The sequence below is a fragment of the Enhydra lutris genome, unplaced genomic scaffold (assembly GCF_002288905.1).
Source record: "Enhydra lutris kenyoni isolate GAN:26980312 unplaced genomic scaffold, ASM228890v2 scaffoldscaffold59, whole genome shotgun sequence".
Classification (NCBI taxonomy): domain Eukaryota; kingdom Metazoa; phylum Chordata; class Mammalia; order Carnivora; family Mustelidae; genus Enhydra; species Enhydra lutris.
The window spans coordinates 80,483-105,981 of NW_019154143.1; the positions used below are offsets into that span (position 1 = coordinate 80,483).

General features: G+C 47.6%; 1 protein-coding gene across 1 annotated transcript in view; it reads left to right on the forward strand.

Moving 5' to 3' along the window:
* Positions 1 to 1,535: 1,535 nt before the first annotated feature.
* Positions 1,536 to 25,499, forward strand: part of LOC111158474 (dihydropyrimidinase like 5) — a 49,294-nt gene continuing 25,330 nt past the window's right edge. The window contains exon 1 of the mRNA XM_022520515.1: positions 1,536 to 1,796. Within this exon, the coding sequence (XP_022376223.1) occupies positions 1,536 to 1,796 (261 nt within the window). The remainder of the gene's footprint in view (positions 1,797 to 25,499) is intronic.

The following is a 25,499-nucleotide window of genomic DNA, read 5'->3' on the forward strand; positions in this document are numbered from 1 at the left end:
GTTTTATTTTTTTCCCTTTTTGATCTATATGCCTTTTATTTCATTTCTTTTTTTTTTTTAATTTGAGTGAGAGAGAGAGAGAGCACGAGAGGGGAGAGGGTTGGAGGGAGAAGCAGACTCCCCATTGAGCAGGGAGCCCGATGTGGGACTCGATACCGGGACTCTGGGATCATGACCTGAGCTGAAGGCAGACACTTAACAGACTGAACCAACCAGGCACCCTCACTTCATTTTTTAATAGCTGGCTAAAACTCCCTTTGTTGAACAGCAGTGAAAACAGTGGACATCCTTGTCTTGTTCCCAGTTGTAAGGGGAAAGCATTCAGTCTTTAAGCATTAAGTCTGATGTTAGCTAACTAGGTGAGAACATCATGGATGTTCTTTATTAAGTTGAGGAAGTTAACTTTTATTCCTACTTCTCTGAGAGCTTTTATCATGAATAGATGTTTGGATTTTGTCAAATGCTTTTTCTGCATCAAGTGATACAATTATGTGATTTTTTCTTCTTTAGCCTGTTAATATGGTGGATTACATTGATTAAATTTTCAAATATTGAACCGACACTGCATGCCTGGAATAAATGCCATTTGCATGGTGTAAAATTCTTTTTACATATTGCTGAACTCCACTTGCCAATATGTCGTTAAGAATTTCTGTATCTATATGCATGAGGGATATTACTCTATAGTTTTCTTTTTTGGGTACTGTCTTTGTCTGGCTTTGGTATCAGAGTAATACTGGTTTTACAAAATGAGTTGGGAACGTTTCCTTCTTTCTGCGAGAGATTGGCATTCATTCTTTAAGCATATGGTAAAGTTCTCTAGCTTTTTTAAAAATAGTTGTTCTGGGGGACCCAATCTGGAGCAAGTAAAGCTGAATCTTGGGATTGGGGCTTGAGTGAAGGTGCTTTAGGTGCTTTTCCAAAGCTCTACAGATGAACTAATTAAGTGTGCAGCCCGCTGTGGGGTCTGGTGTGGTAGTAGCCTTGAGGAAGGATGGGAGGGTGAGCTGAAGCAGAATCTGTTTAAAGAATGACATGAATTAAACAACGGGAAGGCTTAGAGAATTTGGCTCACAGAGACATGCTCCAGGAGCCCCTGCTATCTTTGGGACCATATGGTATAATGGGGACATTGGTCATGCAAAGCATCTGGGTTGACTTGGCTGCTTAGAAGCCATTGATTCCTTACTTAGCAATTTTCGCTTTCTCATTGGTAAAATGCAGCTCCTCGGGTTGTTTCGAGAATAAAACAATATGGAAATGCTTTTGAACCTACATTGATGTTTCTTTGGGCCCCAGATTTCCTCCTCACTGCCGCTGTGTGTGTCATGCTTCCCAGTAAATCCCAGCGGGAGACTTGGGACCCCAGTCGACTGCAGGACCGATGTCTTAGGCTGTGGAGAAACTTCCTCCCCTTCCCTGCTCACTTACTCTGCCCATGGAGTTTGGGCTCTGAAGGAAGAAGTAGGACCTTGGTTACAGTGAAACGGGACTCTGACCTTGACCAGTGCCTTCCTCTCACCTTTCATAGGAACATGCTTGCCAATTCAGGCAACGTGAGGATTCTCATCAAGGGAGGCAAGGTGGTGAACGATGACTGCACCCACGAGGCTGATGTCTACATAGAGAATGGCATCATCCAGCAGGTGGGCCGTGAGCTCATGATCCCTGGCGGGGCCAAGGTGATCGATGCCACTGGGAAGCTGGTGATCCCTGGAGGCATTGACACCAGCACCCACTTCCATCAGACCTTCATGAATGCTACGTGTGTGGACGACTTCTACCATGGGACCAAGGTAATGCTCCTGTTTGCTTCCCTTTGGCTTCTTCCGTTTGTGGGGCTGCTCCAGCCTAGACCCATGTGAACAGGATGGCCCCCCTCTGTGTTGCTAAAAGGAGAAGGGTGCTCTCCCGGGGCCACTGTGGCAACTGACATAGGGAATTCCAGGCTACATGTCCTAGATCTCCATGACTACCGAAAAGCAGTCGGGCTTAAAAATGCAGGTCTGTTTTACTGATCCCATCACTTACTACCTATGAACTGAGGCCGGACACTGATTTTACGTTTACGTTTCTGTGTCATGTCATGCCGGCCTAGAAGAAGAGAATTCGCTGGTGTTTGTTACTGTGCATGTGTGTGACGGGAGTGAGGCATGGATCTGATGGACTCCCTTAGGTGTGATAAGCTAAATGAATTCCCCAAAGATAGAGACAAAGAGATATGCCTCTTCTAGATGGTTTTTTTTTTTTTTAAGATTTTATTTATTTATTTGACAGAGATCACAGGTGGGCAGAGAGGCAGGCAGAGAGGAAGGGAAGCAGGCTCCCTGCTGAGCAGAGAGCCTGATGCGGGCCTTGATCCCAGGACCCCGGGATCATGACCTGAGCCGAAGGCAGAGGCTTTAACCCACTGAGCCACCCAGGCGCCCCTTCTAGACGGTTTTAATGGCAGCTAATTATGAAACAGACGTAGCTAGCTATCTTGTATTATCTCTCCTAGCTTGTTCATTATTTTTAAAAACAGCTGGGAAAAAAAAAAAAAAAAACTGGTGGCGGGCCTCTTTTCGAGTGGTCATGGACCAATATTTGCAATTATTGAACTGGGCCTGAGCTGCTGGACTTTCCTGAATGCAAAACACAAAAATTCAGGCCTGTGAAACAAATGAATTAGGAGGAAATGACAATTTGCGAAAAGAGTCACACGTGGGTTCTTTTATCCTTATTCTGTGCCCATAACCTCTGTTCTCGCTGCCATTCCTCTGCGTTGTGATTATCTGTCCCATGCCAGACTCTCCGTGAACACTGAACTTCTTAAGGTCTTCTTAAGACCTGACCATATTGTTCTGTCTTCCCAGAGCCTGGCCCTGACCAGGAACCAGAGTAGCTACCCAGTAAATGTTTGTTGAGTGAATAAGTGAATGATGCTTATCTGTTTGGGTCTCTGTACCCAGCTATGCATCAGAGTCACCTACAAAGATTTCTTTTTAAAGAGTTTATTTATTTGAGAGAGAGTCCAAGACTGAGAGAGCATAAGCTGGGGAAGAGGCAGACGGAGAGGGACAAGCAGACTCCCTGCCAAGCAGGGAGCCTGACATGAGGCTCGAGCCCAGACCCCAAGATCATGATCCAAGCTGAAGTCAGAGAGTCAACTGACTGAGCCACTCAGTCAGTTAAATGCAAAATGCAGAATTAAATCAGAATCTCAAGGACTACAAGTCCTTGACCCCAGAGGCAGCCCCTTATGCTGTCTGACTTCCAAAGGCTTTGGCCTCTAATACTCCCCGGAACTAACTATACTATAGTTAGCCCTCTGTCCTACTTTGGCCCACAGCCTCAAATCCCCAGTGGCTCTGCACCCTAATATCCCACCTCTGTTCTACCTGGAGTTCTCAGAGAGCCCTTCTCCCATGCTCAGGTGTCTCCTGCTAGGATCCATTTTCCTGGGGATTCAGTTTCCAGTGACTGACAAGGCTCTCCAAACCCACCCTCGGGGAGCCTGGCCAGTGCAAGTAGATGCTGGCCTTGGGGTCACTGCGCTAGGGCCGGCCCATCTCAGGCAGCTAGCCATTTAGGTCTCCCTGAAGACATCCCCCCTTCCCAGCCCAGAAGCAACAGACCAGATCCTTGAAAGACTGGGCTGGGAGGTGTCACAGTGGCCATGGCCTAGCCTGTTCTGAGACAAGGATGCTCCCAGGACTAGTACTCTAGCACGTGGGGCCAAATCCACCTGCTCTGGCGGAGCCCAGAGAAGTGAGGCCATAGGCAAACCTTCCTACTTTCTCTTCGGAGAATTCCTAGGACCTGTGGGTAATGCTTCACTGATGAAATGGGGCATCCCATCCCCATCAACTTTTACAGGCTCCTCTCACAGGATATGCTAGTGGCAGGATGGTTCCAGAGGGAATGAGCATATCCAGTTCCCCCTCCCCATGTCCTGGAGCCAGGCCAGGCCTGTTTGGTTTGTGGCCATTGTCATTGCTATTTTTGTTGAGGCATAGCCTGAGTACCAAGCCATGCACAAATTCTGAGTATCTGGAATGGTCACGTTGGACACACCCTTGTAACCAGCGCCCAGATCGAGAGGCCACACATTGCCAGACCAAAGTCCCTCCTTATGCCCCCTCCCAGTCACTGCACCCTACCAAGGATAACCACTACCCTGACTTGTAATACCACAGTTTAAAAAGCAGAAACCAAAACAGCTTCGTTGAGCTATAATTCACACACCATACAATTTACCCATTTAAAGTGTAGAAGTCAATAGTTTTTAATATATTCAACATAGATGGGTTCTGACTGTTTACTTTATGTAAATGAAATTAGGTGGTTTGTGCCTTTGCATTAGCTTCCTTAGCTCAACGTTAATTTTGTGCAATTCATTCATGTTGTACTTTACTCTCTTTGAGTGCTTTGCAGTTTGATGTCCCACATGGTACTTACCAATGGGTGTTGGGGGTTGCTAGTCACCGTTGCTGTGAATGTTCCTGTCCTTCTTTCCCCAAATGGACACACCCATTTCAGGGTGGGGGGATTCCTGGAAGTGGAATTGCTGGATCCTAGGGTACACGTGTGCTCAGCTTTAAGAGATGCCACCAAATTGTTTTCCAAACTGGTCACAAGGTCTACTCCCAGCAGAAAAGTTAGAGAGGCCATGGTATTTACCAGCAATATAACTCTGATGACCCCTTGGGTCCCTGCTGGGATCTATTCTTTTTTTTTTTTTTAAGATTTTATTTATTTATTTGAGAGAGAGCAGAGCAAGGAGAAGGTCGGAGGGAAAAGCAGATTCCCCGTGGAACTTGGAGCCCGATGTGGGACTTGATTCTGGGACTCGGGGATTATGACCTGAGCCGAAGGCAGTTGCTTAACCAACTGAGCCACTCAGGCGCCTGGGGGCTATTCTGTAGTGCGCTCAGACCTGGCACCCTAAGTTGTGGCTTTGTCCCCGCCCGGGAGACCTTTAGTCCAAGGTCAGATGCCACGCTGTCACCATGCTATCTACCAGCTTCTCAGAGGGCACACTGGCCTTCTTCATCTTATTTTTTCTCATCGTCATCTGTTGGGACCTCATTAGCCAGCAGTGACAGCTTTTCCCCAGAGAGCCTTTAGCTCTTTATAGCTGATGGAAACCTCAGCACGTGCATCTCCTCCGGAAAACTCAGAAAAGCCCCTGTGCTGTTTTAGCCCCTTCCATGTGCATGTCAGGCTCTAGTTGTGGAGTGTTTATGGGCCCATGGGTCCCAAGCCATGCTCCTGGCCACCGGTGTCACTTAAACCTATCCTTTGTTCTCTCCATCCCCGAAGCAAGACTGGATCGTGATGTCCTTGTGCCCCAGCCCTCAGACTGAGCGTGGTTTCTCCCACAGTTTCCCCTGGACTCAGTTTCTCCTGGATCCCATCTGTAGACCCTGCCCCAAGTTCTGCCTCTGTCTCCTGGCCTCCCAAGAGCTGGTTTCCTGCTGTGGTACTCCCACCCCTCCACTCCCGATCTCCCCTACCCCTGGTGCTCCCACAGCCCGGCACTTGGGCACCCTCTTTCCTCGGGGCACCCACAGTCTCCTGGGGACAGAAAACGTGCTACTGTTGCAGTGCCACTTCAGGGACCCATGTCCATTTAATTATTCACACAGTCTGTGGCGCTTGTTCAGAGGCTGTGCTCCCTGCTAGACCTACGCTGACCTACTTTGTATACATTAGAAGGAAAGTAGCAGTTGATTCACTTTAAGCATCTGGGTTTATAATAGAATATTAATCCTAAGGAATGGCTCACCCTAGTGATTAGCCTAGAGAGAAAGAGAGATCAAGTTGCATCTTTTTGTTCTTGTCCGACAGATCTGCGGAGCCTTGAACCCTGCACCCCCTGAGCTATTGCGTGCCTGTCAATTCGGCAGCAGCAGCCGGGGCTGGGAGAACAAAACAGTTGAAAGCCTGGCTCTTCCGAGAGCATCTGGGTCTCCATTGTACTGGGTCTAAAGGGATTTCTCTAGCACTATTAACGCCTTGCCTGCTTTCAGAGGCTGTGGCAGGCTCTGCCTGGCTCCCCGGGCTCTGCACCCCGTGCTTACAGCCGGGCCCTTGATCCTCCTCCCCGCCTTCTTACACCCTCCCAACCTGCAGGCCCTGCCCTCCCCCGGCCCAGAACCTGCGTCTCCTGGAAGCAAAGCGTCAAGACCACCTGCTTGTTAATAAGGCAGACGCCATTGAAGAAGGCGCTTATCTCCCGCGGGGGGAGGCAGGGGGCGGGAAGGAGGAAGGATGCCAAGTAACACCAACTGTGTCTGTAAAGGTCCAGGATTTCAGTGGGGTCATGAGGTCTTTTATTATTATTCTGCTTAAGATACTTTTAAGTTACATTTATTCTCTTGTGTGGAGCTGATGTTACATAATAAAGAATGTTAATGCGGGCCCTGGAGCTCCACCACACCAATGACTCTGCAGCGACGTGGAAGATCAGAATCAGGCTTTTTAACCTGTAGGTACAGCCCCTTCACTAAGATGCTGATAGAGGGGGCAGGCACGGGCAATTGGGAAAAGCTTCCCAGATGCCTTTTCTGCCTCCTGTTCTTCCAAAAATATATTAAGAACCACTGTCTAGGCCAGTGGTTTTCAACCCTTGGAAACAAACTACATTAGAACAACACAGGGAGGGGCGCCTGGGTGGTTCAGTGGGTTAAAGCCTCTGCCTTCGGCTCAGGTCATGATCTCAGGGTCCTGGGATCGAGCCCTGACACTGGGCTCTCTGCTCAGCAGGGAGCCTGCTTCCCCCTCTCTCTCAGCCTGCCTCTCTGCCTACTTGTGATTTCTGTCTGTCAAATAAATAAATAAAATCTTAAAAAAAAAAAAAAAAAAAAAAAAGAACAACGCGGGGATGGGAGCCACCCAGGCGCCTTTTCAGCTTAAGTCATGATCCCAGCGTCCTGGGATCGAGCCCCGCACCGGGCTCCCTCCTGAGTGGGGAGTCTGCTTCTCCTTCTCCCTCTGTTCCTCCCCCTCCTTGGGCTCTCTCTCTCTCTCTCTCTCAAATAAATAAAATCTTAAAAAAATAATAATGACTTGGGGGATTTTTTTTTTAAGACACCAGTGTCCAGGACCCATGCCAGATGGGTGAAATCTGTGTCTCTAGGTCTGCCCCTTCCCCCATCGATATTGTTTTTCTTAAGATTTATTTATTTTAGAGAGAAAGGGCTCAAATGGGGGAGGGGCTGAGGGAGAGAGAGAAACCCAAGCAGACTCCCTGCTGAGTGCAGAGCCCAACAGGGGGTCAGTCCCATGACCCTGAGATCCTGACTTGAGCTGAAGTGCAGAGCTGGCTGCCCAACCAACTGAACCACCCAGGTGCCCCCCTGTCTTTTTTTTTTTTTTTTTTTTTGGAAAGCATCCCTGCTGATTCTAACCCGGGCAGGTGGATTAATAAGGAACTTTCTTCACTCCTAAAAGCACTGGCTGTGACTCCTGCAGGCCTGACCCTCGCCTTGTGTATCAAGCTGACATCTGAATCCCATTTGAAAGCTCCGACTACTTTGCCTTGTCCTTGCCAGTCTTATTTATTTGCTCCTCTCCTTCTATTCACAGTCCAGGGTCCGATCAATGGGCTCCCAGATCCCAGCCTGGGTCCAAGAGCCCCTGTACTTGCTAGATTTCCCTGGCCCTGTTTTCTCCCCTCCTGTCTGTATGCCAGTGACATCATCAGGGAGTAAGAAGTTGGCCATGGTAGAGGTGTCATTAAACAGAAGTCCGGCTGGGTCTGTCCCTCTTCGTTGAGGGCCCAAAGACTCCCTCTCGTCTGTGCCAGGGCCATCTGTCACAGAGACAGCCGCCCATTAACTCAAAATCAGCATCAGCAGGACATCCATTCCTCCCTACAAGGGAAGCCAAATCCAAGAAGAGTGCTTGGCCAGCATGAGATCAAGCCCAGGGGCTGTTCTGTGGCGTGGGTTTGGATAGTCTGCCGCATCCCGCCCCCAGTGGAGGGTCCTGACCCTCCCTCCCCTTCTCTCACTGCAGAGCACTGGGTCCTGTCTGGCAGAGTCCTGAGATAGGACAGGCTGGGACATAAATTCCCTTCGCTGGCCAGCCTGCCAACATCCGTACCAAGGAACCCATTTATCCATTGGGCAGACTGTTTTTCTACTTTGCCTTTGAAATGTACTCTTTTGGAATTAACCCTCTAAATGCTGCTCACTTCCTTTTTTTTTTTTTTTGATTCTAGTATTTTGTACATTTCTGTTTAATTCTGGCCAAAATGTCTTTACAGTCTTTTAGCTCTCCAAAAATTTTCAGGACTCAGACTCATATGGTCTTATTTATTTATTTTTTTTTAAGTAGTCTCCATGCCCAGCATGGAGATCAGGTCCTGAGATCATGAACTGAGCCAAGACCAAGAGTTGGATGCTTAACTGACTGAGCCACCCAGACGCCTCTGCGGTCTTGCTTTTTAACCAATGTTCTCAAGTTCACCTGTGTCTTCATTCCTGTAAAAAGCTGGAAGGGACCTTAGAAATCGAGTTCCACCCTCCCACTGATGGAAAATGAATGAGTTGTCCCAGGTCCCGGTGATCATTGGACCTGAATGCAGGTTTCTCTGTCTGAGGGTCTTTTCACCATGCCCCTCAGGGGTTCTGAAAACCCAGAGCAGGACAGTCACCCCTTTCAGACAGCCTGTGACCTCTCAGTGGGCTGCATGCGGGGTCTCCTTGACACCACAGCTCTACACTTGCCTGGACCAGGTGAAGTCATCCCAGAACTGACATGCACTGGGCAGACAGTAGAGCGAGCTCTTTGCCTCCCTGAAATTATGGTGTTAGCAGAGACCGCTTTTCCCAGGAGGAATAACATCCTTCTTAGATGTTGACAGTTTTTGCCATTTACAAATGGGTGTTGTGGGGATTAAGTAAGGATACATGAAAAACGTTTCTCACTATGCCCAGCACAGAGTAAGCCTATGACCTGTGTAGGTCCCCAGCTGTGATGACCCACATCCTCCCTGGACCCACCCGTGGCTCTCTCTGTAGGCTCTGAGATCCATCCACTTTGGCTTTGCAATGTAATTGTTCTACTGTCCATTTAGTGCCCGTGCTGCCTGTATCCCTGGCTTTGCCAGCAGGCCACTCTGATGCACCTTCTCTCAGAATCTACCCTCCTCCCAGCTTGTTTTCCTGGACTGGCTGCTGCCACACCATGCCTGCCCTTCCCAAAGACCCGCCACCCTTCCTACACCATGGTCCTTGCAGGGATCTGCACAGCTAGGCTCCTCTCCCCTTTTGGAATCACCACAGTCCCACTGAAGATGTCCGTGGGCTCGTCATGGAGTGGCTTCCCTGGAGGTTGTCCCTTCTGCCTCTCCCAGGGGGACCCAGCACCTGTGCAGGGCTGTATTCATCTTCTGCTGCTTCTGTACAAATTAAGACAATACCCACGTGCTAGCTCCCAGTTCTGTAGGTCAGAAGTCTGGGCACAGTGGGACTGGGTTCTCTGCTCTGGGTCTCACAAGGTCTACAGTCAAGGTGTCGGCTGGGCTGCTTTCTCATGGAGTTCACAGTCCTCTGCCAAGCTCATGTGCTCATGGCAGAATTCAGTTGCTGGCCGCTGGAGTGCTGAGGTCTCCCTGTCCCTGCTGGCTATCTGCTGAGTCCCATCTCAGCTCCTGAGGCTGTCACCATTCCTTGCCATGTGCCCCCTCCATCGTCAAAGCTGCCACAGAGGCTTCTTCACTTTGAACCCCTCTTCTGTTTCAAATCCCTTGGACTTAGAATCTCTTTTGCCGGAAAGAAAGAACCCTGTCCCTTTAAGAGCTCATCTAATGAGCCTCAGCTCCACGGAGATCATCTCCCTTTCTTTTTTTTTTTTCTTTTTTTTTTTTCAAGATTTTATTTATTTATTTGACAGAGAGAGATCACAAGTAGGCAGAGAGGCAGGCAGAGAGAGAGGCAGAGAGAGAGGGGGAAGCAGGCTCCCCGTGAGCAGAGAGCCCGATGTGGGACTCGATCCCAGAACCCTGAGATCATGACCTGAGCCGAAGGCAGAGGCTTAACCCACTGAGCCACCCAGGCGCCCCTCATCTCCCTTTCTTAAAGTCAATTGTATCGTATAACAAAACACACGGGTGATGGTGCCCCATCGTATTCACAGGGCCCCTTCCATACTCATGGGAGGGGACTGTACGGGGCGTGGTTCCCTGGGAGTCATGTGCCTACCATTGGGCTAGGGACATCCTGTGCTAAAACTATGGCCAGCATATAGACATTTTGCCCTGGTCTGTCTCCAATCCACCAGTTTTGCTTCAACTACTTAAATCTTTTGAAGGCTCCATATTTACAATTTTTAAATTCAAAATCACCTTAGCCACCCTTCACTTCACCAGCTCTCCACGCCTCCTGTCGTTTTCCTGCCTGAGAACCTGTCACAACTCCCTGTTGTCTAAGACGTCAAGTTGGGATTTCTGGGTCATCACCCTGGACAGCTCCCCAGCCGACCTTGCCTCTCCCTCCAGTCCTCATTCCCAACACTTGAACAGGCATCCGCAAGTCCTCATTCCCAACACTTGCACAGGCATCCGCAAGGGGGTTTTCTCTCCCTTTGAACATCCCCCGCTCCTGCGGCCGTCCCTTCCCACCATCCAAGGGAACACTTCAAGGCTACCCGACCGAGCCCACGCCATGTTCTCCCTGCAGCTAATTCAAATCCAGGATCCTGCTTTCTCTTCCCCAGCTGAAATAATTTGTTTTCTTGGGGCTTTCAGATTGTTTCCTGCATAGTTTGTCTTTCGGCCAAATTGAAGAGTATTTGTGGAGCTCAGACCATAATTTACATTTAACTCATGACTCACCACAGACCCACATAGCTTGAAACATAGAGTAGATGTTCAAGAAACAGGTGGATGTCAGCACAGTGTGGTGGTGATGGGCACAGACCAGAGAAGACCACTATAGAATCTGAATTTTAGCTCCATATTGACTGTGTGATTTGGACAAATTAATCTCTCTCTGTCTCTCAATTTCTTCTCTGGGAAATGGAGATTATAATAGTGTCTTATGTGTGTTCATCGAGTTACTATTTGTAAAGAACTTAAAATAATACTTGGTGCTTACCAAGCCCTATATGAGGGTCCATTAAATCAATCAATCACTTGATCGTGCTCCCAAGCCCTGGAAAACACATTTGTGCCATTTCCTCATGAGCCTACATATTAAACTGTTAGGCATCAAATAGGAACTAAAAAGTTGGATTCTCTTCCTACTGTTAGGTCGACTATATGTGTTTTAGATTTCAAACGGAGTCTAATAGTAATGGTGATGATTTCTAGATAATTTTCTCTCCTCTCTTTTTCTCTTAAAAGCAGAAATAGCCAGTCATAAACTCTGCAGGCATCAGGAGCTATTTAAAGATGTCCCACTTCAAATCAGTTACCTTAACAATACCTTGCAACTTTCACTCTACACCTACATTAATTGGCCAGGCAAAATGTAGGCCAGGTTGACCCTTCTTAGAACAAATGTAAGAGGAGATCAATTGTTTCTTATAAATTTTACATCTAGTATTGGAATAAAATCTCCTATGGTGGCCAAGTAGCTCGTCAATTTCTAGAAGAGTGCTTGCAAAAAATTCATCTATGCAGAGATTATTGCTTCTTAAAATCTTTGGTTCAAGAATAGAAAGGAACGCCCCCCCTCTGTGATCCCAGACATACTGAAAACCTTTCATACCTCATATAAGAAGTTCTGCTTTCATACTCTCATCCTTTAGGGTTTAAAAAGAGAAAATAAAAAAGAAAAAACACATATACTGCATGTATATTTCAGTGATACATACAGTACATGAATGATGGATCTTCCTTTTCTTTTGCCTTTTTCTTTTCTTAAAAAAAAAGTCTTTTTTTAATAGTTCAAGGAATATTTGAACATAACCGTGTGGAATTCCTCAAAAATCTTAATTGTGAGTATCTCTTTTCCCAAACCTTGCTTCAGTTGCCTCTGATGTGAAGTTGTCATAGTCTTGTGTTGAGTGTAAGGTACACGTCTTAGAATGACATCCGGTTGGACAGGTAGGAATGTGTGTAGATGCCGAATCTTTTCCCCCTGGTGGTTTCAGCCTCGTGATTCCCTCAAGTGATCAGCACAGCCAAGCACATTTTTTTTTCTCCTTCGGATCCTTTTATACTTCTTGTTAATTAAAAATTAGGAGCTATAATGATCCTTAATTAGTGACTACACAAAGACAAAACTGTGGGCCAACTATAGTAAGAACTTGGTCACTGATGAGTTTTTGTCTCTCATACTCACACACATTCACACACTTTCACATTCTCACACTCACGTGCTCAACCACACACACAATTTTAGAGCTGGAAGTACCACTAAAGATTAATGAATCCAACTCCTAACCCATAAATAGCTTTCGAACTCTCCACAGTATTCTCAATTAATATTTAGAAATAAAATTAGGGGCACCTTAGTGGCTCAGTCAGTTAAGCATCTGCCTTTGGTTCAGGTTGTGATCCCAAGGTCCCGGGATCGAGTCCCTGGTCCGGCTCCCTCCTCGGTGGGAAGACTGCTTCTCCCTCGCCCTGCTTGTTCTTTCTCTCTGTCTCCCTCTCAAATAAATAACTAAAATCTTAAAAAAAAAAAAAATTAAACAATATATGTCGGTGATCTTTGTTTTGGGGGAGGAGTATGAATGGAATGAAGAAGGTCATGATTAGGTAATCTAGGAAACCACCTTTTTTTGTTTTAATCCATGTAATTTTTTTTCTCAACAAATTGATGTAGGTGTAGTGGACATACAGTAAATCGTGCGTATTTACGGCATATGGTTTGAGGGGCGCCTGGCTGGCTCAGGTGGTGGAGTGTGTGACTGATTCTTGATCTCAGGGTTGTAAGTTGGAGGCCTGCATTGGGTGTAGAGATTACTTAAAAAAATAAAATCTTGGGCATCTGGGTAGCTCAGTTAAGTGTCTGCCTTCGGCTAAGGTCTTGATCTCAGGGTCCCGGGATCAAGCTCCACATTGGGCTCCCTGCTCGGCGGGGAGCCTGCTTCTCCTTCCCCTCCCCACCTGTGTTCTCTCTTGCTATCTCTGTCTCTCTCTCTCAAATAGATAAATAAAATCTTAAAAAAAAAGACATATGTTGGGACGCCTGGGTGGCTCAGTTGGTTGGACGACTGCCTTCGGCTCAGGTCATGATCCCGGAGTCCCAGGATTGAGTCCGGCATCGGGTTCTCAGCTCCATGGGGAGTCTGCTTCTCTCTCTGACCTTCTCCTCACTCATGCTCTCTCTCTCTGTCGCTCTCTCAAATAAATAAATAAAAATCTTTAAAAAAATTAAAAAAAAAAAGATATATGTTGGTGATCTTTGTTTTGGGGGAGGAGTCTGAATGGAATGAAGAAGGTCATTTGACGGAGAGAGATCACAAGTAGGCAGAGAGACAGTCAGAGAGAGGGGGGGAAGCAGGCTCCCCGCTGAGCAGAGACCCCGATTCGGGGCTCGATCCCAGGACCCTAAGATCATGACCTAAGCCGAAGGCAGAGGCTTAACCCCCCTTAACTCCCAGGTGCACCTAAATAAAATCTTCTAAAAAATAAAATCTTAAAGTGTATAGTTTGATCCATCTTGATGTATGTATACACTGTGAAGCCATCATCATTAACAACCATATTCGTCACTCCCAAAAGTTTTTTTGTGTCCCTTATCATCCTTCTCTGCCCCTGATAACCACTGATCTATTTTCTGTCACAATAGATTAGTTTGCATTTTCCGACATTTTTACATAAATGGAATAATCTAGTACGTATTCCTTTTATGGCCTGGTTTCTTCCACTCAGCATTATTAAGTTTTTGGTTATTGCAGATAAAGCTACTATGAATATTTGGGTACAATCCTTTGTGCAGACATATGTTTATTTCCCTTAGGTAATTACCTAAGAACGGAATGTCTAGGTCACATGGCAGGTGTATATTGAGCTTTTTAAGAAATTGCCAAGCTGGTTTCCAAAGTGGTTGTAATATTTTATGTTCCTTCCAGGTTCCACATCTTTGCCATCACTTGTTAGGATCAGTCTTTTTAATTTTAGCCATTCTAACAGGTGTATAGCGGCACTTCATTGTGTGTGTGTGTTTTTGGTTTTGGATTTTTTTACTAGATCACTGGTTTACTATAAAAGGATATGATTCAGGAACAAGTAGATGGAAGAGATGCACAGGGCGAGGTGGGGGTGAAGTGGAGCCTGCGTGCCCCTCTCCAGATGCACCACTGCCCCCCATCTCCACGTGCTCACCAACCCGGAAGCTCTCTATTGTGGTTTTCATTTGAATTTCCCTTAATGGCTAACGCTGAATGTCTTTATGTATGTAGACCCTGTATATCTTTGGTGAAGTGTTCACATCTTTCGTCCATTTTTTAATTGAGTTGTTAAGTCTTTTTTAATTGATTTTTTAAGTAATCTCTACACCTAGCATGGGGCTTGAACTCACAACCCTGAGATCAAAGAGTTGCATGTTTCTTTTTTTTTTTTTTATTTAATTAATTAATTTATTTGACAGAGAGATCACAAGTAGACAGAGAGGCAGGCAGAGAGGTAGGGGAAGCAGGCTCCCTGCTGAGCAGAGAGCCCGATGCGGGGCTTGATCCCAGGACCCTGAGATCTTGACCTGAGCCAAAGGCAGAGGCCTAACCCACTGAGCCACCCAGGTGCCCCTGTGCATCTTTTTCAAAGTTGTTTTGGCTATTTCGTCTTTGGGAACAAACTTTTTGTAGTGCAGGCTATAAGCCAGAAACTTAAGGGAATTGTCAACTGAGTGCATGAACCAAACCCTTGATAAATATTCTCTGCCCTTAGCATGGTCCCTTTCTGCTAGACAAAAGTTAAGACTTTTCTTTAAAATTTTCTCAAGTTGGGGCACCTGGGTGGCTCAGTGGGTTAAGGCCTCTGCCTTCGGCTCAGGTCACAATCCCAGAGTCCTGGGATCGAGTCCCGCGTTGGGCTCTCTGTTCAGCAGGGAGCCTGCTTCCCTTCCTCTCTCTCTCTGCCTGCCTCTCTGCCTAATTGTGATCTCTGTCTGTCAAATAAATAAATAAAATCTTTAAAAATAAATAAATAAATAGATAATAAAATTTTCTCAAGTTATTTGGAGGGGGGAAATAAAAGATGTGTGTGTGTGTGTTTTAAAAGAAACTTTGTTAGGTGTTGGGGGTTCGGGGGTCCTTGAGGATATTGTCCTGCACAGTGCCAGGCTACACACTGATGTGACTGTCCTGTCTTCACGGGGTCTGTGTCTCACTCTATAGTAAACTGTGAGGACGTCGTGGGGAAGAGCCCACCTGCTCCGTTTCTGCCTGACACTTCATCCCTGGCGAATAGGGTGGCCTAGGCGAACTGAGGGACCTAGAAGATGATAAAGGTTTTGTGGACTGGAATTCTAACCACTGAGCCATTGCCATCCTCTCCTGGCTCCTCTGTCAGGTTTCCTTTTTTTTTTTTTTTTTTTTGTATCCCCTGTTACCACCAGGCTTGGGCTGCGGCATCTGTCCCAGGCTGGTGCCCCGAGTCACTTGGCAGGCTTAAGATTCTCTAGAACCCATGTTTGAGAGCACACGGTAGTTCCGAAGCTCTACGCGCTAGACTCAGTGGCCCATCAGAGAGTATGTTTTTCCTGCCGCGTGGAAAGTTCAGGGTTCAGAATGGAGCATACTGAGCCTCTGACGGCCTCTGGGATCCCAGTCCCCCAGGTAGCTCCTACCGGCGCAGTGGCTCTGCACGGGACCGCAGATGCGTTTCTGTCCCCTGCTTCCTACAAGCGCGGTGTGTGGAGCTGTCCAGGCCCACTGGTCAGAGCACCTGTATATACATTATTCATTTATTTTGATCTTTAAACCATCCCCCTCGGACAGGTTTTTGTGTTCTCTTATTATCTTTTCTTTCCAGGTGGGGCAAAAAGTGAAATACTTGCCACGCTAATCAGTGCAGGGACAGGTCTGCCTGCCTCCCGGCTTTGACTCCAGCCCATCCTGGGCGCCTTGTATCCAGGGAGACCCCAGAGCCCCGTCCCTTGGCAGTTTGGTGTATTGTTAATCACTTAGCTTTGGGACGAACATGAGGACTCGCCCACGGCAGGGTAGACAGGAGGGCAAGTTGGGTTACACGGGGTTTATTTCTGGATGGTTGATAAATCCCTCCTCGCTGGCATCCATGGGCAGCCTGGGCTTTTAATAAAGACGGTCCTGCCCCGCTCGCCTGTAGACTTTTCCGCTTTGGGCTTGGAAGGGGCTTTGCTAAGGAGGACGATGGCAAAGGGCCCCTCTGTGCTGCTCTGTTTTAGAATGGTTTCCCCAGGCCCCTTGGCTTCTTAGAAGCTGGCAGCCATGTTCTCTCCGCCACATAACCCCCTTTGAGGATCATCTCTGGTCTCCATGGTAACTGCATGTCGGGAGACAGCCTGCTCTCTGCTGTGGCTTTGTATTAAACACAATGAATTTAAATTGGATGCTCGGCAGCAAAGATAATCATTCTGGATTAGAGAGAAGCCTGGAGCTCTCATTTCGTAATTTTGGATGTTGGCACAATTCTCAGATTTAGCCCTGTAATTCAAGCTCAAGTCATACCTACCCCCCTGTTTCCAAACTGCAGTTAGGTCCGATTTCACTGGGGCTTTTCTCCATCGTTTCATAGTAGAATCTTGGAAACAGGGAGCGCCTCTGTCAGGCCAGGACTATCCTGAGCTCTAGAAAGGGCAGCATATACTATAAAGGAAACATGGGGGCTCTAGAAGCAGATGGACCCTTTTTCAGTCTGGCTGTGCGATTTCTTCTGAGTCCCTTTTCTTATCTATAAAAGGAGCAGAGTAACCTCCACCCTATAGAATCATATTTTAGAAAACAATTTTAATGGCCTAAAATATAACATTTGCCATTTGAGCCATTTTTAAGTGTATAGGTCGATGACATTAAGTACATACACAGTGTTGTCGCTGCGGTAATCCCATCTCCAGGGGCGCCTGTGTGGCTCAGTCGTTAGGCGTCTGTCTTCGGCTCAGTTTATGATCTTGGGGATCCTGGGATTGAGCCCCATGTCAGGCTCTGCACTCAGCCAGGAGTCTGCTTCTCCCTCTCCCCCTCCCCCTGCTCGTTCTCCCTCAAATAAATTTTAAAAATCTTTTAAAAATCCATCTCCAGAATTTTTTCATTTTAACTAGCTGAAACTTAGTACCCATTAAATAGGACTTCCCCATCCCCCTCCCCGCCCCACCCCTGGCAATCACCACTCCATCTTTTGTCACTGTGAACTTGACCACCCTAGGAACCTCATCTATGTGGATTCATACAATATTTGTTCATTCGTGACTGGCTTATTTCACTGAGCATAATGTTCTCAAGTTTCAACTACGTGGTCACATAGGTCAGAATTTCCTTCGTTTTTAAGGCTGGATAACATGCAGATATGCCACAATTTATTTACCTATCTGTGCATCCCCGGACCCCCGGGGTGGCTTCCACCTTTTGGCTATTAGGAATAATGCTGCTAGGGACACACATATCTGTCTGAATCCTTCTTTCAGTTACAGACTCAGTTAGAGCATCAAACAAGATAGGTAATGTTAAGAACACGGCCGGCCCGTACGTAGTAGGCCATCAGCAAATGTGACTCCCTGTCATGACATTGCGTTCAGCCCGGGAGTGAACTGCCCCAGCGGCCTCTGCTGGCTTCAGTGAGAGTGATGTCACTTTCTTCTGAGCGAGCTGCTTCTCTGTCCCCGCAGCACGCCCATCTGCCAGGCCTGGGAATTAACACAATTCATTCCAGGATTTAAAGGAAATGTCTTAACCGTGAAAATGTGCATCGTCTCATGCATGCTTTAATGTTCTCCCTCCAGTTGCTATGCATGTATTCCTCATTCCAGAAGCCAGAGAATGTTAGGGCTGATGTATATACTTCCTCGTCAGTTGTCTATTTTAAGTATTCCGTGCAAGAGCCCCTGAAGCCGGGAGAGATCACCGCAGGCAATGAGGTTCTGGGCTTAGTTACTATTTCATAGGTATCAGATGTGTTCTTAGCATTAACAGAAGAGAATGGGATTTGGAGTAAATCTATCTAGCCCCCAGTCTTGGCCCCGATCTAAGACACTGAGGTAGGCAGACCGCTGTCCCACGTGGTGGTCATGAAGACTGACCCACTCCTAGAGCACTCTGTGCATTGAGGCAGAGAGGGACCAGGTCCCTGGGCTGGGGTGCAGCTCTCCAGGAGATTCTCTTTGGGTCTCGTTTCATCCAGAGTCCCTAGCGTAGGGGTGACTCTGTGCTTCCTGGTGCGCCTCCATGGGTGAGGACCCCAGAGCTCAGGAACCATCCTTCCCTGCAGGGTCCTCTGCGTGAGCAGCCCCCCGAGAGACTCAGCAAGCACCCCTTTGTACTTAGGAATTTGAGACAGAAGGGAAGGAGGAGGCGAGCTCTTGCCAGCCTCCTGACCTGTGCATCCCCCGCCTGCTCCGAGCAGAACTGTCGGGCTGATGGGAGGAGGGGGACAAAGACTTCGCACACACGGAGGCTCAGACCCTTCTTGGCCTCTGCAGGGCTGCTCCAGGGGTGCTGTGTGTGCCCTGAGTCCACCTGTTGAGTGAGCCCCAGACAGGCTTACGGCAGGGCTTCGGGAGCAGATGTGTCTGTTCGCTGTCCCTGAGACCCCAAAACTGCCCTGTTTGGTTCACTGCTGGGGAGGGGGCTCTTAGGCCTCCGGGGGTGGGAGGAATCATAACCTCTAGGCCAGCGCCCTCTTGGAACTCTTGACCCAGGGAGTTTCGTGCTTTGGTAGGAGGGTTTACTGGGCTTCTGCGACCCCGGGCCAGGCTGGGCTGCTTCCTTCCTCTTGACTGTCTTTCCCAGTGTCCTTCCTGGTCTTGTCTCCCCCAAACTCAGCACGCCCACCACAACCCTGCTCCTCTATCAGGGATCCCGCCTTTTGGGAATGGCACCCCCATCCTCTCAGGCGGGAGCTCGCTCACCCGAGACCACAGGACACAGCAATACAGCCAGAACTCGGATCCAGGTCTGCGGGGCTCCAGAGTTCAGGTTTCTCCCACCTGAGAGCCTGCCTTCACACACTGCTAACAAGCTAAAAATGCAAATGTCGTCCTAAGCTCCAGCCAAACTCTGGGCCAGCCTGAGATGCCTCCCCCTTTATTGCCATGCTGGCTCTCTGCCTGGACCCTTTTGTGGGCCATCCCTCCCCCTTACCCCCCACCCCAGGCTCCCCACTGCCTCAGCTCTCCTGGGCTGCTTGCTCTGCCCTTGCTGCCAGCTTCCCCTGGCCCCTCATGCATGATTCTGCATGCAACTCCCTTAGGAGTGTTGGCTCAGTGCCACTCTCCTCTAATTTTTCCAAATCTTGCCCCTGGGAATTTGACTCCATTTCCTGTTTTGCTAAGCGGTCTGGGATCAAGGGTGCAGGCACCCTCTGGTCATTTCCTCCTTTCTCGATGCCCCACCCCTCTTGAATGGATGGGAAGAGGGGTCCCCCCCAGCCTAATAGATATAAAGATCAACCCTCAGTTTCCTCATCGGAGCAATGGGGACAGTAATGTCCCTCTTTCGGAGGGTCATTGTGAGAGTTAAAGGGGCACAGAGCACATGTTTGGGGGCGTTGGTTATCATCAGTGATGTTCATCTCCACTTGGGTGTCCTTCAATCAGATCTCTCTTACAAGGAACAAAAGATCCCTTCCCTCTCCTCATACTGTTTTCTTAGCTGCACAGGCATGAAACCTCCCTTATCGTTGACATCACCACCCCTTCTAGCATCAAACTTGGCTGCGGCCCCTTCTTCCAAGAAACAGCTTTCACATTTGTCCCTTCCATCCCCAGCCCCCAATTCAGGGCCATGACCCTGCAGCTGGCACTCCTCAGCCAGAGTATCGGCAGTCAGCCCTCATCATCTCCCCCTGCCCCGCAGCCCGCTATGACTACAGACCTGTTGGGGGCTGGGGGCGTGACAGCGTCCTCTCTGTAAGTGTGCCCGCATAAACGCCACACTCCCTCAGCGCCCTCAGGACCACCGCTTCTGCAGCACACAAGGTGCTCAACTTTGCTGACCTGATGGAATCCAGTCTGGTCCTAACTAGACCTGCCTCGGCCCAAACCAGACAGGTCTACCGTCTGTCCTCTGGCTGTGCCCCCGACTTCGCCCATGCTGTTATGCCCACCTTCCAGCCCTTAGCCTACCTATCCAGTATATCCCCAGTATATCCTTCCCTTCCTTTGGCCTTTTGTACCTGATGCTGCCGCCAAGAAGAATGTTCCTTTTTTTTTTTTAAGATTTTATTTATTTATTTGAGAGAGAGCATGAGCCGGGAAAGGGGCAGAGGGAGGGAGAAAAGCAGATTCCCCCATGAGCAGGGAGCCTGCCTAGGACCCGGGATCATGACCTGAGCCAAAGGCAGTTGCTTAACTCCCTGAGCCACCCAGGTGCCCCAAGAGGAATGTTACTTTTGATGACTTGTACTCTCAAAGTACTTCGAAGTCATCTCTACTACTAGTGAACCTTTTTCTTGTCCTGTTTGCCAACCACGTTTCTTGCTTACCCTTCTTGCTCCTTCTGGATCATCTGATACGTGTCATAGAGGGCACGTAGTGTGTGTATTAATGCTACCTGCAAATTTTACTTACTGGCCATAAACACTGTTGGGCTCCTACTATGTGCAGACACTGTGCTAAGGGTTTTCTATGCATTTTCTCATCTAATTAGAGTAACCCCATGGGTATATATTATCTTCATTTTACAGTTGAGGAAAAGGAGCTCAGAGATTAAACAACTTGCCCAAGTTCTTACATGTAAGTGATGGAGCTAGGATTTAAACCTGGATCTGCCTGCCTTGAAGTCCGATTCTTGTCACTATACTATTTGCCTCTAAATATAACATTAAAATGCCTGTAAACGGCAGGCAGAGTAAGTGTGGGTGAGAATGTCCTTTTCCCAAAATATGTTGTGGATTGAAGGTTGCCTGCTTCTTCTGCAGAAAATTCAAAGGATACAATGTGAGTAAATACTCTAAGTATTTTAGGGTAATACTTAGAGTAAGAACATTGCAAGGTCATACGTGGGACCAGCCGCCCCCAACCCCCATCCAGAAGGTGTGGGAGAGGCTGTGGACACAGAAGGTAGGAGTGGAAAGTAAAAGGAGTTTGGGAGTGCAGTTAATTGCAAGTGTACAATTTAGAGAAAACCAATCAGCTGCAGGATGAGCTCCACAGGCTGTAAAGTACGGGTCAAGAAAAGGCTTGAGAGCTGTCTGCAGCCATAGGGACAGAAAGGGTAGTCCCAGGGAACTAATCACACATCAGTCAGGTGCCCTGCAGAAAAGGGCCCCTGACTGATGCCCTTTTTTTTGGTTTGGTTTTTTTCAGAGAAAGGAGGCATTTGATAGAAAGGGGTTGGGGTCACTGCCAAAGAGACTGGAGCAGGGTCAGCCCTCAAGTGGCCCGGAAGGGAATTGTCAGATCAAGAGTCCATGTCCTGAGACCCCAGTGGGAGCTGGCTGAGTTGGTGGTGAAGCTTAGTGTAAACCCGTCAGAGCCAGATAACCCCCATCAGGCGAGTGTAGCTAATAAAAATGTGGGACTCCTTGTTCTAACATTAGGAAGAATTTTAAGATGATGACAGCAAAAATTTAAATACCAAGCAGAGAGCCTCTCTACATGCAAGGCACTGTGGGACCGCTTAGGCCACGAAAGGTTTGGACTGAGTGCCGGCCATCGTTCTAAGGACTGTACGTACACGTGTCATCTCACTTGATGTAATGCTCAGGTCCTTCTTTTGGAGAGTTTCTCAAGTCCCAAGACGTGGTGCTTAAGAGCTGGCCTTCCAGGGGCCTGTAAGCCCCCAACAGATTCCTGATGGTGAAGGAAGTTACTCAGAGCAAGAGAGAAACCACCGAGCTAGTGATTTTTTTTCTCTTGTACTTTGGGAGATTGTGAGTAAAAGATAGATGATCATTTTAATGTGCAAAGAAAAAGAACTGGTTCAGCAATAACAAGAGAAGCAGATGTAGCTGAACTGATGCTGCCTTTTCCAGCTGCATCAGGAAATGTAGAAATGTGTGCATCGTGCTCACTAGTCAACAAAACACATCCAAATACTTGTTATTTGACTCTCCGTGCTGGAGCATTCCCTCAAAGACTGTGTTGCCCTTGATCTTATAGGTCTAGGCGGTAGCAGACCTCGTTTTCTGAATCCAGTCACCTCCCTGAAAACAAACCCCCTTTTCTATGCACTGTATAGAAGGTTCGATACTCTCCTGGAAGCCTTTCACCCTTCCTCAGTGAAAAACCCCACAGATTACCTCTAGCCCCAAGTGCCTTCTCAACAGCAGAGCACAAAGGTTGTGCCTTGACCTATTGGTTCAGCCTTGGAACAACCCCCTTCTTTGGGGGAAAGATTATGGGGTGGGGGCAGGGAGGAGTGTGGAATTGGAAAATTAAAAAACCATTGCTACTGGGATCCCAGAAAAACATGATTCGAGTTGCAGCAATGCAGAAGACAGTAAGAGAGTGACTCTCCAAAGAGCTTTGTCCTGGGAGAGGCAGGAGGGCCAATACACTGTTCTCTCCAACGCTGTGATGCCAGCAAATGAATTGTATTTTTTCTGAAATTTCTTTCCAACTCACTGAGCATGGATCTGGTCCACATGGAGACTCTGTGTGCCCTGTAGTCATCTGATGAACTTCTGAAGCATAAAGACGACATTTCTATCAGGCTTAGTTCGAGTTTCAGTACAAGCTCTAGCCCAGTGTATGCCTGGAGAGTGGGTCATAAAATGGATTACCATTAAGTATATTGGGTTTTATTAGGAAACAAATGGAATTGACATTACTGAGCATCAAATAATTCCAGATTTACCCCACAGAATATCACAAATGTCAAAAACAAATCACGGCGGCACCTGGGTGGCTCACTTGGTTAAGTGGCTGCCTTGAGCTCAGGTCATGATTTCGGAGTCCTGGGATCAAGCCCCACGTGGGGCTCCTTGCTCAGCGGGGAGTCTGCAGCTCCCTCTGTCCCTGCCCCTCCCCCGTGCTCATGCTCGCTCTCAAGTAAATAAATAAAAATCATTATAACATTTTTTAAAAATTAAAAATAAAATCACGGTAACCCTGTCAAGTACTCAAGTTATGTTTCCTCTCCTGCCAAATGTGTATCATGATGCTGTGTCTGTCGGTTAAACGAATGGTCCCAATATCCATATTAACTTAACATTGAGAGATGTGAAGTCCCACATTCACAATAAAAACATTTGTCACAGACTCGGTAGAGCTGCTTGGCTGGAGAGCAGTTTAGGTAAAAACTCAAGGACCGGTGTAGGTAAATGTGCAGTTTTGGTCAGCCACGAGGCCCCAGGACACCGCGGTGAGAGGGCTGGTCTCTGGACCAGGCCAGTAGAATTGGAGGTGCTCATGCGCCGCGAAGCTACACCGCCACTTCCGGGTAACGTCCACCGCGACCGTGGGGACTGTTCCCGCGTGAGCGGAAATACTCAAGTGTTGTAAGCGTCCATGAACTCGGAATTGAATACCGCCCTGGAGGAGTATTCATACCATTCATTGAAGGGAATGAAATAGATCTTAAAGATGTTGAGTTTTTAAAAAGCAAGTTGCAAAAAGGTGTGGACAGTCCAATGCCATTGGTGTAAATTTTTTAAATTCACGAAACAAACATAATCTAAAGCATAAAAACGTAGATGGGAGCAATTTATATCAACCTCAGGGGAGAGGGATGGAGGGCTTTGGTTGGATTGCTCATAGTCCATTTGTTAAATGTTTTTTTAAAAAACAGCAAAAAGTGTTAAATCTGTTATGTTTGACTAGCAGGCTCATGCCTGTGTGTTGTATTATTTTTCTATACTTTTACTGTACATTTGAAATGTTTTGTAATTTTAGAAGAAAGTATTTTGAACACAGAAGCATGGTTAACTAAATTTTTTTAAGGATTTATTTATTTGAGAGGGAGAACTTGGAGGGGAGTTGGGAGAGGGCAAAGGGAGAGGAAGAAAGAGAATCTTAAGCAGACTCTCCACTGAGCAGGGAGCCCCATGGGGCTTGATTCCTGGCCCCCCAGATCATGACCTGAGCTGAAACCAAGAGTAGGACACCTAAACGAGTGAACCACCCAGGCGCCCCACATGGTTAACTAAATTTTAAATAATTTTTAGCTTCCCCCAAATTTATGTTTAAAAAAAGATATTATAACTAACGTAATATAATCTATTAAGTAGATTTTAGAAAACTAGAAAAAATAAGTAACTCAGACTCTCATCACTCAAAAACAGTCCTTGTTAATGTTTTGGTCTATTTCCTCCCATGTTTTTCCTTGTGTGGGTGCCTGTGTGTTTAAACATACTTCTCAGCATCTTGGGTACACATATTGAATTCTGCCTTTTTTGCTCATTATAGTATCACCCTTTTTCCATGTTATGACTTAGACTCCATGAACGTCATTTCTGTTGACTTCCATTAAGCATTATCCACAGCTTGCTAAACCAACACCATTTTTTGCCTCAAACCAGGAACGTTCAGCAGTCACACAGCCCCATATTCATAAACATAATCCCTTTGAAAGGCTCAGGAGCAGGAGTGAGTCGTGCTCTCTGTTGATTTCTACAAGGCTGTTTTGTGTGGGATGACAGTAAAAAGGTCTGTCACATCTGTGACACCACACTCCCAGGAATCGGAGCTTGTGGGCGTTCATCCTGTGGGTTGGAACTGTACATATTTTCAAAGCCAGCTCTGTGTCTGTCTTGCCTGGGAGGAAACAAGTGCTTGTACGTCCTGGTACATCCAGCATCTGGGCCGGACTCCTGAGCCTGCAGCTGGGGGAGTATTTGCTGATCCTGTTAAACTCGTGTTTTTAGACCGGAGGTTTTAGCAGAAATAATTAGTTCAGATATTTATGTGCCCCTTCCCAGTTTGCAGATGATCTCACACCATTGCCTCCAGATTGTCTCTGGGCCCCCACGAGGTGAGGTGCAGCGCGGGCGCACAGCTGGCCCGGGATTCCAGCCAGTAAGTGGGAAAGTCAGCACCACCGTCCAGAGACACCTACCAGAACCCTTCAGTTACTGTCCTTAGACTCAGGCAAGAGGGACCGTGTCTGCCCAGAGCCCACTGGCCTCTTCTAGACTCAGGGTCCCTGGGATTCCCTAACGAATGGTTCTGGGCACTTCCAGGACCAAGCTTGACTCTGTCCTCCTGGGGGCCAGACTACCAGTGTGTGTGCGCCTGGTCCAAGGGCAGCATTTTGCAGGGAGTGAGCAGACCTTCGACCCACAGGCTGCAGGATGAACCCAAGATCACGGGTGTGAGCTGCAGGCAGGTGCAAAGGCTGAAGGCCAGCATCCCCTACAGTGTAGCTCAGAGCTGCAAGGACTCCCAAGAGCTCTAAATTCAGACCTGGCCTTCTTGGCTGTATATTTGTCAGAGTAGTAGGAGGATAGAATGTATTCCGTGTAACAGCTTGATCTGTAACTT